We start from the raw sequence: 13,813 nt of genomic DNA, 5'->3' as shown, positions 1-13,813 counted from the left end.
TCTCATTTACTTCTCCTAGACATTGTTAAGTCCTGTTTGAAGTCAGTGTGACTTTTTGTTTATTTCTAATTTCGGCTTCTGAGAAAAAGGCCTTGGATTTTCTCACTTTGAACAGAATATTGTCTCACAGATGGCTTATCTATTTAATTGAATACTATTTACATAGATCTCATAATTTGATTTTATATTTCTCTTCAAAATCTCAGAAATCTTTCAGCAATCTATCGGTGTGAAAGGAGAATTTTTGCTTTCCTCATTTATCTCCAGAACTTCTTGAAGTTAAACGCTCATGTTAATCTCTGTTTTTTCTCTTAGGGGGTTTAGGAGAAAGCATTCAGAAATCTCTGATCCTTCGTAAATACAATATTGACATCTGATTGATTTCTTCTGAGATGAGCTAAAGTTGATCTTAAGAAAGACCCTTTACCTTTGGGATATTAAGTGCCAAATTCTAACAATGAATACTGCTCTGCCCCCTGGTTTAGATGCCATACCTGGGGTTAATTGATGTCTTGTGGTGGTCTGATCATGTGATTGTGTTAGTCGTCGGCCTCCGTGTCTCTGATCAGGATATGATTGAAGGTAGCATGAAATATAAAGATTAAAAATACTGTCTAATGTTATATGCTTCTTTGTTTTTTTTTCTTTTCCTCTGTCTCTTTTTTCTTTCATTCTTTCTTTTTTATTTATTATTTATTTTTCTTTCTTTCTTATTTTTTTTTCTTTCTTTCCCCAATTCCCTTGGTCTCTTTTTTTTTTCTTTCTCTCTGTCTCTCCACCTCTTTCTCTGTGTAGTTTAATTTTGCAGATGTAGCTGTACATCAGGCCATCCACACAATAGAGTACTGCTTAGGCTGTATCTCAAACACTGCCTCCTACCTACGGTTGTGGGCCCTAAGTTTAGCTCATGCACGTGAGTAACACACCCACACAAACTTTGGTAACACTTTATTTGAAGTGATCCTTTGTAGATGAATAATAAACTAACAGATTATCAGTAACACATTAACAGCATATCAGTGAAGTAGCAGTACAGTGCATTGAAGTAAATATCTTGTAGATGTTCTGTTGATACACTACATACATTAATTAGATGTATTGTTAACATGTTACTTTCATTATGCAAAACCTAACCTTACTCTAACCCTAACCCTGGCCCTAATCCTGGCCGTAATCCTAACCCTAACCTTAACCTCAACCCAAAACCTTACGGTCACCCTGGCCCTAATCCTAAACCTAACCTTAACCTCAACCCATAACCTTACCCTCACCCTGGCCCTAATCCTAAACCTAACCTCAACCCAAAGCCTAATCCTAACCCTCATATGTTGTTGACGTTACCGAGTGTCCCCTGTGTGTATGTTTCATCTAAAAGGACCACACAAAATAAAGTGTCACCCAAACTTTCACAGTAATTGTATTTGTTAATGCACAAATGGATTAATTAAAAACATGCTAAGAAAACTGAGAGTGTAAAACAGCACAAAAATGTGTCCTTCTGTCTTCTTTTTTGCAGAGTTATCGGAGGTCTTGTGGTCAATGGTCATGAAAATCGGTTTCTCCCCTAACGTTGGTTTCTCCTTTGTCATATTCATCGTGTTTGCCTTCTTTGCCACACTGACAGTGTGCATCCTCCTGATAATGGAGGGCCTCTCTGCCTTTCTACATGCCCTCAGACTGCACTGGTGAGTCCACACCCATGTCTATATCTGTACTCTTCAGACTACAAACATCATCTCCACCTTGAAAATTGTGTAAAAAATATAAATGTGTAAAAAACCTAGATGTTTGCTGTTTTTGATGATATATGCTCATATTTTTATCTGTTTTGATATAAAACAGAGTACTGAAAAGTGCGACTCTCCTTCTCCCCCTGTGGGTGAAACCAGGCATAGGCTTGAAGCATTTTAGGACTCTGGCTTACTAGCAATTTTTAGACTACTTAGGAAATACTTTGTCACTCTGTTTGGTAATATGGCATCTAATCTCTCTCTCTCCTCTTTCTCTCTCTGTAGGGTTGAGTTTCAGAATAAATTCTACTCCGGTCAGGGCTTCAAATTCATGCCGTTTACCTTCAACAGCATTCTGGAGGGAAAGTTTGAGGACTGAACTGCCATCACTGAAGACCTCCCACCAGTACACCCCAAACCCGCTAAGACCCAATCAGAATAGTAGAAATTTCTGTGAAAGGTTTGAAAGGTTTTTCAACAGTTCCCTTTGTAATTTTAGTGACAGCTGTAACAGATATATTGGGAAATCTACTTTATTTATTCTGTTTCTAAGGGTGCATTTGATTATTTCCCATTCCAGGTCTTGGGTGAATGGAGAAGTGCATCGTTTTTGGATTATAGATGTGATAGTTTTTCCTCAAAGCAGGAATGAAAATATTCAGTAATATTCTGTCTCAATGGCTGTAAATCGTTCCGTATCACTTACATACAGTTCTCATGATTAAAAAAGCCAATGATTTAGACACATGAAATGTCTTGTCACCATACTACTACATAAATAAGCTAATTTGCTTGTTCACACAACATTTAAGCATAAGGCATAAAGGGGTTGTGATGTATTTCTGACTCCTTTTGTCATTTTTCCACCAGAGCGTTTCTCTTCAGTTTTTTTTTCCTTGCCTGATAAGTCACTGATATGTTTTTGTTTACTTCCTTCCTTCTTTTTGAGCATTCTTGCACAGTCTTGATTGCCCCTTTTCTTCAGATCACTCAAAGGGACTGCTTTTAAAATTCCTCAAAGGGAATCAATTTAATATTCCCCATTTTTCCTCACTGAAAGCAGTTTTTGACATCCATAAAATGTCACTATGTAATGCTTCTGATACATATCTTAGTACAGTAATATATCAAAAAGCTATATCTGTGTGATATTGGAAAATATGATATGATTAGACATGAAGTAGCTCCAAACCAACCTCACTGCAACTTAATATTAGCTCATCAGCCCATGGGTTCATATTTGCAGTATCATTGATCGTTATTAGTGTTGTGTGTTTTGGCTTTTCCTTGTTGTAGTCTTGTGATTGTGCAGTTATTTGGGGGCAGACAGAGTAAACACTGAAAATCACCTTTTGGTCATACATCAAACTAGTGTTAATCTACAGTTAAATGTTGTAATTAATCTTCATTTTGTTGTTGCTGTCTCTCTTTTATATGTGCTTTTCTTTGTTTGACCTACTCAATGTATTATTGGCTGTTGGAGACAGAGCTGAGGAGCAGTGAGGACTTTGCAATGTCTAGGTTTACCCAGTAACATGCAGTAAGTAAAGGGATTATAACTGGATGTTGTGTGTCTGTTTGTCAGTAAAGTACTTGGCTGGGAAATAAGCCTAGTCTTTTTGTGTCATTTTTGAAGTGTATACTTTGAGCCACACAGTAGGATTGATTAAGGAAGTTTGCATTTGCAGGTCTACATTTAAGACATCAAGGTGTATTGAGAATGTAAAATGTAATAATTCTTTGGGTCATCATGGAGAATCGAGTGCTGATGGGTCTTTCTTTACAGAATCTTACACATTCTCTTTCAAGAATATGACTCAAATTGGCAATAGAATTATCCTTAGGTTAACTACTATGACATTATATAATTTATAGTTAATAGGGATGTAACAATACAATGTATTTTATTATACCAAATTGTGTCACAGAAAACCGCCTCAAATTTGTGATTCATTGGTGGTCACACAGCAACGCAGATAACAACCTCGTCTAGCTAGTACCTAACGAACTAGCAAAGAGAAAGATTTAAGATGAACATCAATAATTTGGAGACAAACTGACTTATTTGCATCTGTAAGCACTCAGCTGGTTTCCTGACACGTTTAATCTGTAACGAGAAACTGCCAAACACTAAGTCGTGAAGTCGTTCGTTGGCTTCATTCGCCAGCAGAAAAGCGACTACAGCTGAGCTAAAGGTTAAAGCAGAGCAATGGAAGTCTGCAATTTCGTTAATGTTATATTTTTAGCCTCTACTATCACATTAGCACATACTGAGACATACTTACAGCCAAGATGGTAAAACGGACATAAAATGTTGTGGCTCCCAAGGTGGTTTCATTTTTGTTGAAAGGACAAAATACCTCTTCTTAACATGTGGGTTGCGGGCCCCTGACCTAAGCCTACAAGTAAGGGGTGATCAGCGTGTGACCATTTGCTCGAACTGTCCACGGCTCAGTCTGGATCGCCTCCAGCCCAGTTAACGACTGTGTTCTATGCTTCCCATTTTGCATCGATTGCCTGAAGCCTGTAGCAAAATTGTGGCGAAAATGATCGCTGTAGCTACACAAAAATTTGTAGGCGCTACAGCTATTAGCTACATTTCATAAAACTGTAGCGGCTACAGCTGTTAGCTACAAAAATTTGTAGTTAGCTACAAAAAGTAGCGCGCTACTTAACTACTACCCCATCCCTGATTACACCCCCATTAGTTATGTATTTATATTTATCATTTATTATGACATTTATTTGTTTTTAATAATTATATGTAAGTCCTTCCATTTTTTTCAGGAGACTTTCCGTTTTTCATAGAAATCTACAGGGATGTTTTTCCACACCTCCAAAGTTCAGTCTTAGAAGGTTGCATTTTTTTCTGCTCCTCATGATCCAAGTAATCACAAACACTCAGTGATGTTGAGGTCTGGACTCTGGGGTGGTCAGTCTGAAAACACAATAGGCTTCTTCTTTTCTGAATGTTTTCCTCAGTGAGGGAAAAGACTCATAGCATTGAGTTTTCTTCTCACAGTAGAATTATGGACAGAAAAACCTGTGGATATTTTCAGATCTGAAGCCAAAGTGGAGCTTGATTTTCTCCTCTCTCTCAAAGATGAAAGCTTTAAGTACTGTTTATCTGATGGGGACAGTTTTGGTGGTCTACCAGGTCTTGCACAGCTGTTAGGAGTCCCATTTCCAGTTTTGGAAACTCTTCTTATTTTTCTTTGATTTTCCACTTCTTTATCCTCAGTGATATTTTCTGAAAAATGAATTTCAATGGCTGTTTCTACTAGAAACTAAATAAACAAAGGTCTCTGACATTTGCGTTTATATAGTTGCATATCTCATTAGCCTCTGTATAGCAGAGTTTAAATCTGTGTGATTCAGTACTTTGGAATTGGCTCAGCCTGCCAAAAAGCTTGTGTATGTTAGAGGTGGCGTGTATTGGTGTTTGTAGCTGTGTATTAAGTGTGTGAGTATGTCTGTTTGTGTAAATGTGCGTGTCTTTGATCATCTTTGCCAGGCTCATATTGGGAGGAGTCTAGCCTGCAATGGTCAGTGTGGGCGTGACTTTTACAGTAAATGAGTGGTGTAGGAGGAGGGCTGTGGGAGGGAAGGCGAGCGTTTGACAGGAGGGCTTCACACACTCACACATGCACACATACACACGCGCCTTGGTGGTGAGAGAGACTGACTAGCGTCCCGGGACAGATTCGCCTGAAGGGGGAACATACGGGTTAGACAGTGAGAGAGAGAGAAGACTGAGGGGTCATTCGAAAGCTAGTAAATTGTATGTTAATGTACAGAACAGGTAGATAGACTAAAGTGAGGTGGGAAAAGACAGGTGGAGTCAAAGGAGGGGAAAAGTGCAAGTTGGATTCGCTCTGCTCTTCGCTCTTTGGTGTCTCTTGTCATTCAGGTCTTTTTTTAGTGCTTTATTTTTACCCCAGGACTGCCTTCCCACACGCCAGCCCGTGTGTATGTGTGAGCTTTAGACCTCTATCTGTAAGCCCACTGGAGAGTGTGTGTGTAAGTTTGTCTACGTGGACACCTTACACTTGAACCCCAGCCATGGCTGACACAAACCTCAAGTTGGATCGCATAGCCCTCACCGAAATCTCCGACGATGACGAAGAGGTGGCCTTGGTGACGGCGGTCGCCAAAACCTCAGTGACCACCCCAGCCGCTAACCGCAAAAACACGGCCGATGATGATGACCACGATGACCCTTCCAAAGAAGCGGACCTGGTGCTGGGGCCGGGACTGGACGGCAGCGGAAGCAGTGAGGCGCAGAGGTCCGAGGCCCAGGCCACGGGCATGATGGTCCTGGCTCTTCTGGACAAGATCATTGGCGTGGTGGACCAGATCCAGCAGACCCAGAACAGCCTGGAGAGCCGGCAGGAGAACATGGAGAAGAGCGTGACGGGCATCCAGAGTGAGCTGACCAAGCTGGCCAAGAGCCATGTCAGCACGGCCAGCACGGTCAACAAGCTTCTGGACAAAGTGCGCAAGGTGAACGTCAACGTGAAGAGTGCGCGCACAGACCTCGAGAAGCAGGTGGGCCAGATCAAGAAGCTGGAGAGCAATGAGCACGAGCTGCTCAAGAGGAAGAACTTCAAAGTGCTCATTTTCCAGGTAGGGACTGAGACTGAGATTGGTGCGCTCTGAATACGGTCATTAAAAGCACACTTTTTGGTACAAGTTTGGTCCAGTTTCTGAGGCCTGGATTAAGCCTGGTCTTGGACTAAATTGTGAGTCACCAATTAAAACTAAGTCTGGGAAACTGACCTTTTTAATATTGTATTAAATATAAGAGAGAAAAAAAGAAAAAAAAAAAAAACTACACGCTGACCAGCAGTTGGTTAGTCTTGTGAAAAGTAACATAGAATGAGTTGTTCTTATATGGACACGCATTTTATCCTATGTTTTTTCATATATTTTATTTTTTCCTTTGAGGTTCACTTTTGGTACATTTGTGTGATTTTATGGTCATAATTCCTTTTTACACAACAATTTTTAAAGACTGATATTAATGTTATCTGTTCTGATTGGCTGTCCTGTATTGTGCCTTATTCAAAAAGCACTCAGAGCTGAAACACTCCTTAGAACTTCAGCGTAAATGGGGGGGGCTAAACTGCTGTATCTGAATAGGTGGATAGATGAAAATGAATTGGTGCTACTGACATCACAGAGACAATTAATTCAAAACAGCCTGTTTTTGCAGCATAGTGTCCAAATATGGACTGATAGTGAACGGTATGTTTTGGAATTTTAACAGTGTTTTAATATTATTTAAAATCCCTAAAAAACTAGTGAAGTACTTTAGTAAAGAAAATAGTTCTGTATAGAACCATGAACACTCAAAGAACCCTTTGCGTGATTGAAGGGTTTTTGCATTGTGAAAGGGTTCTTCAGATTAATGTAGAATGTGCTGTAGATGGCTCTATTTAGAACTTTTTTGAAAAGGGTTCTACATAGCACCAAAAAGTGTTCTGCTATTGTTACAATGTTAAGCTTGTAACCATAGAAGAACCCTTTTTGGTGCTATATAGAACCATATACAGCACATTCTCCTTCAATATGAAGAACGCTTTCACGATGCAAAGAAGCATTTAATCATGCAAAAGGTTCTTTGAGTGTTCATGGTTCTATATATCTTTATTTTAAGAACCCTTGAAGAACCATCTCTTTTAAGTGTGTAGGGAAATTTAGTTTCCCATAAAATAAGCCCTTTAAAACAATAATACTCTCTCGGTTTTGCATGCAAGGATTATGTCTAGTTTGTCTGTCTGCTTGGTAGCTGTCTAACAAAGCTGAAGCTTAGATTTTATCCCATATACTATGCCTTCAAAAAGTGTAGGCCGTGGAGTGTATATGTAAGTGATACACTTACTGACTGATGTGTTCTGGATTATATAGGCCCTATGGGCAAAAGGGAAAACATATTTTTAGTCACCTAGAGAGAACCTTAACCTGTATGCAAAACCCTTAGTTCAGTTAGTATGGTTAACTTGCAACTGCAGTCAGTAGTATATGACTTAATATATGTGAGTGATGGCATATGTGTGATATTTCCACACGCCTTTTAAAGCACACAGGGATTCCTGTTAGGGGCTTGGCCTTGCATTCCACATTCGGCATCAGAAAGTCTCAGTACCCTGCCAGATGAGACATCCAAAGGTTCATGTTGATCTTCACCACAAGCTTTGATCAGTACAGGCTTGGGGTTCCCCAATATACTGGATAGAGTCTACATTGTGCACATACAGAATGTGTTTGTTAGGGTATGTTAGCTTGCAAAAAAGCTCCTTGTGTGCAATTCCTCATGAAAAACCTTACAGTTCATGTTTGGAATTTATTTCGTTGCAGTTCTGGAAAACTGCTCGTACTGACATTGATTTATTTTCCAAATGTTCCAAACATTTTTTTCCCCCAATTATGAAGTCACCTCAGCCTTTAAAAAAGGGATTTTGTTCTGGAGTTCTGGAGTTCTGGATGCAACCATGCTGTACGTGAAGCCTCCCTAATGCTTCTGAAGGGTTCTTTGCAGACCGGCGTAGCAATGATATTAGAAAACTGCTAAAAGATAAGTAATTATATATAATAGAACATTGTATGAGGTGACAAATCTTAAAATGGTTTATTTTTAGGAGTGCATCTTCATGGTATTGCAAGCATGATAGTGGACCTTAATAGTATTAATAATAAATCTTTTTCTATGCAGATTCTGGTCCTAATGCAGTTTTAATATTAAAAACCTTGGTATGTAAATTTCAGACATGTTGTCTACTGACATAAATGTACATAAAATGCAGTGGACATAGTGATATAGAGGAGTTCTGTCTCTCTCATATGCAGTGAAATCATTCACTGTCTCACTATCTGTCTTTTCCACACACACACACACACACACACACACTCACTCAAGTGCACCCACCTGTGCTAAAGCTGGAGTGTGCGAGCTTGCTGTGGCAGATAGTTGGCTTGTGTTGGATGGTGTAGGATGAAGACATTTCTATTTTATATCCAGTCATGCTTCCCTGCATTATATCTGCCTCGTATCTGTTCGGAAAGTCGTAATCCTGCAGCTGTGTGAATTTAGATTTGCTGAATATAGCACATTAGTCTCCCCATAAACACAGCCCACAACATGTGCATGCATGCATGTTTACGGCCATGAGCGAAAGGTTAAACACCCCTGATCAAATTACATGTTTTGTTGTTTTTTTGAAAATAACTTGGCACATCTTCTACAGCAGGGGTGGAGAACTGGACAAATTCCTGAATAGTTTGATGATTTTCTTGCTCAAACCCAGTTGATTCAACTCATCAGGTAAAATACCAAACAGTGCTGGACCCTGACCCTCAGTTCCCCATCCCAGCTCTACAGGAAACAAACATAAATATGGTATTGTTCTGCAAATTTTAGTGCACAGTTTTTATTTACTTGATTGAGGTTTTGGGAGAAAAACATCAAATGTGTCGTAACTTTTGCACAAGTCACATTTTTTGTTTTATTTCCCCTGTAAGTAAACAGTAATTGTGCATAAAAATGTGCAGAAGTGTTTTCTGCTTAGAGAATTTGTTATTTTCACTTAGAAAATCAAGAAAATGTCATTTGACCAGAGGTGCCAAACCTTTGCATACAGCATTATATTTTTTTTACTTACACTTTTTAACTTCATCTGCAACAACAGGGGTGCCTAAACTTTTGCATTCAACTAAGTATTCATGTAAGACTTTACTGCTTTTGTAGTCTTTATCTTTCTATTCCAGTTTTAGCACAGTTGCAACGATCAGGGCAACTGTTCAGCTGGGCTTTCAGTTTTATTCATTGTTTCCAGGATGTGTACATGTGCTATGAAATTGTACATACTGTATAATGAGTAGCTAACTTGAGTGTTAAATTAAACATCCAGCAAAGCTTGAATGAATAATATAAGGTTAAAACATTATTAAATATGGTTTAAAAACCACTGATCAGGCCTATCTAAGAACTATGTGGGTGTGGCTAATGAGCAGCTTGATTGACAGCTCTCTGTCCAAAACTCTGCTCAATCACTCATTCAGAAAAAATCATTATCCAGCTTTTATGTGACAGTAACTGGAAGTCACAGGTGAACAGATGTAAAAGACAGATGAAAAAACGAAAGAACGAAGCAACATGGGAAGCAAAACGTGAAGCAGACAACAGACAAACAAACAACATATATGGATAAACGAATGAATGGGCGACAGCCATCTACAGACAGGTGGTCTAGCTCACTAGCTATTGGTAATGCTGAGTTAGCTTTATCTCGCAAAGTTTCTCTGACCGTGTGGGCGGGGCAAGATACGTCAGCGCTACCCAAAATTAGGACCGCCCAGTTTACATCAAGATGAGAGAAATATGGTGAAAAGTATCAGTCATTTATTGCTCACTGGAACATTTTTCCAAGGGTAAACTTAGTACATGTTTACTAACCTAATTAGAAAGCAAACACAGATATAGGTTCCCTGGATCTTTAAATAATTGTGGTCAAACGTAGCAATCCTAGTACCAAAGCAGACGACACATGAGCAGATATTAAAAGAATATTCCAGCATTTTTGTACTCTAATCTCTAGTTGAATATCACAGACAATAACTTTTAAACTGGCTTCTTTTATATTGTTTTGAGTGAACAGGTGCAGACGAGTGTACTGTGACTTTATTATGCTTCATTATGAGAGCAAAATGTGATGGGCAGATCTCCCCCCTGCAGAAAGACCCCTACTCTACAGCAGAGTATATCAGTGTTGAGCTTCTATACAGTTGCATAGTGTTTTGTGAGCATGTTGGACGTCCGTTGCCTGAAGCAAAGAGTTTTGCTTGCAGGTTGGAGTGCAACAGATGAGTGTAAAGTGGTTTCGGGGGTGTAGGGTGGCGGGCAAAATGACAGAGAGCCACCCAGAGACACCCCCCCTCCCCTTTCTCCACTTATGGACAGTCCAATTATAGCTCAGAATGCGGTAATGTCTGCAATGCAGTTTAACGATTCTACTGAGAGAGGGCGAGAGACTGTTCCCTGAAAGGAGCAGAGGACCTTTCACAGTTCTCCTGAGGACGTCATTATGATCTTTCTTTCTTTTCATTTTTACGCAACTATTTTCAACCTCTCTATATCCCTCAGGAGTAAACAGCTATTTTGTTACTGTATCTTAAGACTGATGTACGTAAATGATCTCTGTTCTGATTTGCTGCCCTGTACTGTGCCTCATTCAAAAGCAGCACGAATAGAAACACTCCTTTTAACTTCAGTATGAAGTTTGTGAAATTAATTCACAAAAAAAAATGTTTTTTTTCCAACTTAGTTTCCATATATGGAGGTTATGGGCCGATCACCAGTTGTCCTTTAGCAATCGTCCAATGCCAGTTCCAATCAAGGGCAGGATGACGCAACAATTGACTACTCAGGCAAAAATGAAAATTTAAATTTAAATTGGTTTAATAACCAAAACATTACAACAGACTTAGTTTTACCTACTTAGTTTGGCCATGAAGCAGTCTTACAGCTAACAGCTTCATGGCCAAATACTTGCGTGCCTTTTTCACCTGTATCAGTGGGCATTAGGCATTAGGCAGTAGGCAGTAGGCATACTGCAATCTCACAAACTTATTACAATTATTTTCAGATGTAAACATTCAATATGCAAAATAAAATATTTTAACACAGAAAAAAGCGACTTCAGTAAGATTAGGAACCCTCATTCCTCTACCAGTAATTCAGCGTTTGTGTGCTCTGTGGATTGGCCTCTGGGAGTTACATCCTTGTAAATGCGATCCGATTGCTGTTGAACAGGTTCTCTGCATTTCCTTGAGTCTTTCAAAGATAAATCCGCTCGCTGTCTCCACAGTTTGGTAGCATATTGTTGGGGTCATTTTATCATCTTTGCTAGTTTCTGATACTCACTACACTTGTTTGGAACCCTGCTAGATTGCTGGTATGCTGGTCAACCCCCACACATTTTGTGTTGTTGATTAGCTCTAGCTATCAGAGACCCTCCTCCAGAGGGATACAGCTATCCTTGGTCTAAAAAAAAGCCAGTACGGAGACCAGAACTGAGGAAATGCCTGATTACCCTGAGCAAACTGCTGTTTTGTGTGGGCAGATCATAATATAACAAAATCACTGTCCTGTTCTTTATCCTCAACATCATTTCTATCACATGTCTATTTTTTGAACATGCCACGAATCTTTGTGAGATGAATAACCGTAGGTGATATTGTGACAGGGTTCATTTTCGGCACTGCTCCAGCATCTTAAAAATGGACTGGTACATAAGTGTGTGCTGTTCTTTTAAAAAGTAAAATAACTGAAAATGATATTGTGTGATTAGTATAAATACCTTCATGGCAGCAAACAACTCATAAACTTCCAAGATTAAACTTAGTAGCTAAGATGTGCTTATTCATGTCAAATCAGCATTACTGGAGCCAAATGTCGCTGTTATACCAGAAAAATGAGCTAAAGCAGGACAAAATAGCACACATTTAACCATCCAAACGTCCAAATTGTTTTTTCACCCTGTAATTTAATATTATTTTACAGTCTTTAGAGGATAAAAGGTATGTTCATGTTAGCTAGTCGCAGACAGTAGAAGATAGTAACACTCCTTTGTAGCATAAGTATGTGCAGGAATAAACAGCTGTAGTTTGAAACCATCAGTATCTCAGTGATAGCAATAGCAGTAATAGGTAATGATTTGTTAGAACTAACGTTCATAAACTACTAACATTAATAGTTCAGTGCTGTGCTGATGACATGCCGTTGCAAAAGAGAACTGTCGCAACACATGGAAGAGTCAAAGAGCTTCCCCAATGTCAAGGTCAGATATGATTGGCTTACAGATTAAGAGGTCTGGTTTGATTGGCCAAGCTGGCGTGTTATTTCCTCAATGCCAGACAGGATAGCAATCTCCCCTTACATTACAGAATCTGTCACTATTGGCCAACGGGAATATGGGCAGATCACCAATCTTTCCATCCCTAAATTGGTGTATCATATTGTTTGAGCTTGTTTGATCATTGTAAAACTTATTGCTAATCCCAGTTAGCAAAATTTGTCTGGCCCATTTGTGGGCCATGTCCTTGAGTTCTTCTGGCCTTTAGTATAAAGCTGGGTCCTTGGCCCACATACTGTAAGGTGAGTAGCACTAATGGATGTGGCCCAAATCTGGCCCAACTATATTGTTGGTCCGCAATATTCATGCCAGAATTGGCTTACAAATATAGACATGAGGCAAAATGGTATGAAGCTGTCTGGCACCTGGCCCTATTCTGGCCCGAAACAATTGCATAGGAAAGCCAGGATCACTCCAAAACTGTCGGCTATCTGGAATTGCTTTAGTGTTCGTTTGGAACTGTTGAAGCTGAAGATTTATGGTTGTGCTACTCAATCTTGTATTACAAGGGCTACACTTACAGCCTGTTTTATACAAGCAACACTTCTGTACTGCTCTCAGGACTGTGGTCAGCTTGTTCCATCACTTAGTTGTTGTTTACACAGGACCTGCTTGGCTCTATTTAGCTCCGTAACGAGCCACTTCCTCAGAGGCAGCATGGGGAAGAATTACGTAACTGTTCACAAATTACACACGCTGCTGAACGATGGAAGAAGAGTGTGCACTTGTGTGTTTGGCCACGCGTTTACTTTTAGTGGGGACTAAATTATCTTTTTGACGTAGCAACATTTGGCTAGGCCTCGTGATTAAAAATGCATAGATGCAGCTTTTATTAGAAAAAGTAAACAAGCCCAGAGGTTCAGGTTAGGGATGGGTAGGTGTAGCACAGCAGCATCTTGTTACAGTCATACAGACGAACATGGAAATTGAAAGATGGGTCCTTTATTTCTTTTACAGTCTTGCTTTTCATTGGTAGTTTGCTGAGTAGACTAATTTACGAACCAACTAGTGCTCATTTCCATCCCATTATAGAGCATCACACGCAAAGCATTGATCTGAAGCGTCTGTCTTATTTACTAGAGGTGTATTAGCACGGGGTGTACAGGTTTATTCTGCTGTAAATGAAGTGCAGTGAAGCTTTAATTGTATTGTGTGTTTGCAGTGGTGGAA

At 39.5% G+C, this 13,813-nt stretch overlaps 2 protein-coding genes across 4 annotated transcripts in view; both read left to right on the top strand.

Moving 5' to 3' along the window:
- The window catches only part of atp6v0a1a (ATPase H+ transporting V0 subunit a1a), a 28,333-nt gene extending 26,125 nt beyond the window's left edge, over positions 1–2,208 (top strand). For all 3 annotated transcript variants that reach the window (XM_036590587.1, XM_036590586.1, XM_036590585.1), the window contains 3 exons: positions 796–913; positions 1,517–1,685; positions 2,016–2,208. In XM_036590587.1, the coding sequence (XP_036446480.1) occupies positions 796–913; positions 1,517–1,685; positions 2,016–2,109 (381 nt within the window). In that variant the 3' untranslated portion in view covers positions 2,110–2,208. The remainder of the gene's footprint in view (positions 1–795; positions 914–1,516; positions 1,686–2,015) is intronic.
- A 3,113-nt stretch (positions 2,209–5,321) lies between these two features.
- Positions 5,322–13,813, top strand: part of cavin1a (caveolae associated protein 1a) — a 31,397-nt gene continuing 22,905 nt past the window's right edge. Inside the window, exon 1 of the mRNA XM_036590588.1 lies at positions 5,322–6,356. Within this exon, the coding sequence (XP_036446481.1) occupies positions 5,793–6,356 (564 nt within the window). The 5' untranslated portion in view covers positions 5,322–5,792. The remainder of the gene's footprint in view (positions 6,357–13,813) is intronic.

The sequence above is a fragment of the Colossoma macropomum genome, unplaced genomic scaffold (assembly GCF_904425465.1).
Source record: "Colossoma macropomum unplaced genomic scaffold, Colossoma_macropomum, whole genome shotgun sequence".
Lineage (NCBI taxonomy): Eukaryota > Metazoa > Chordata > Actinopteri > Characiformes > Serrasalmidae > Colossoma > Colossoma macropomum.
Note: the sequence above shows the minus strand (reverse complement) of the source record. Positions and strands in the feature narration are given on the sequence as shown.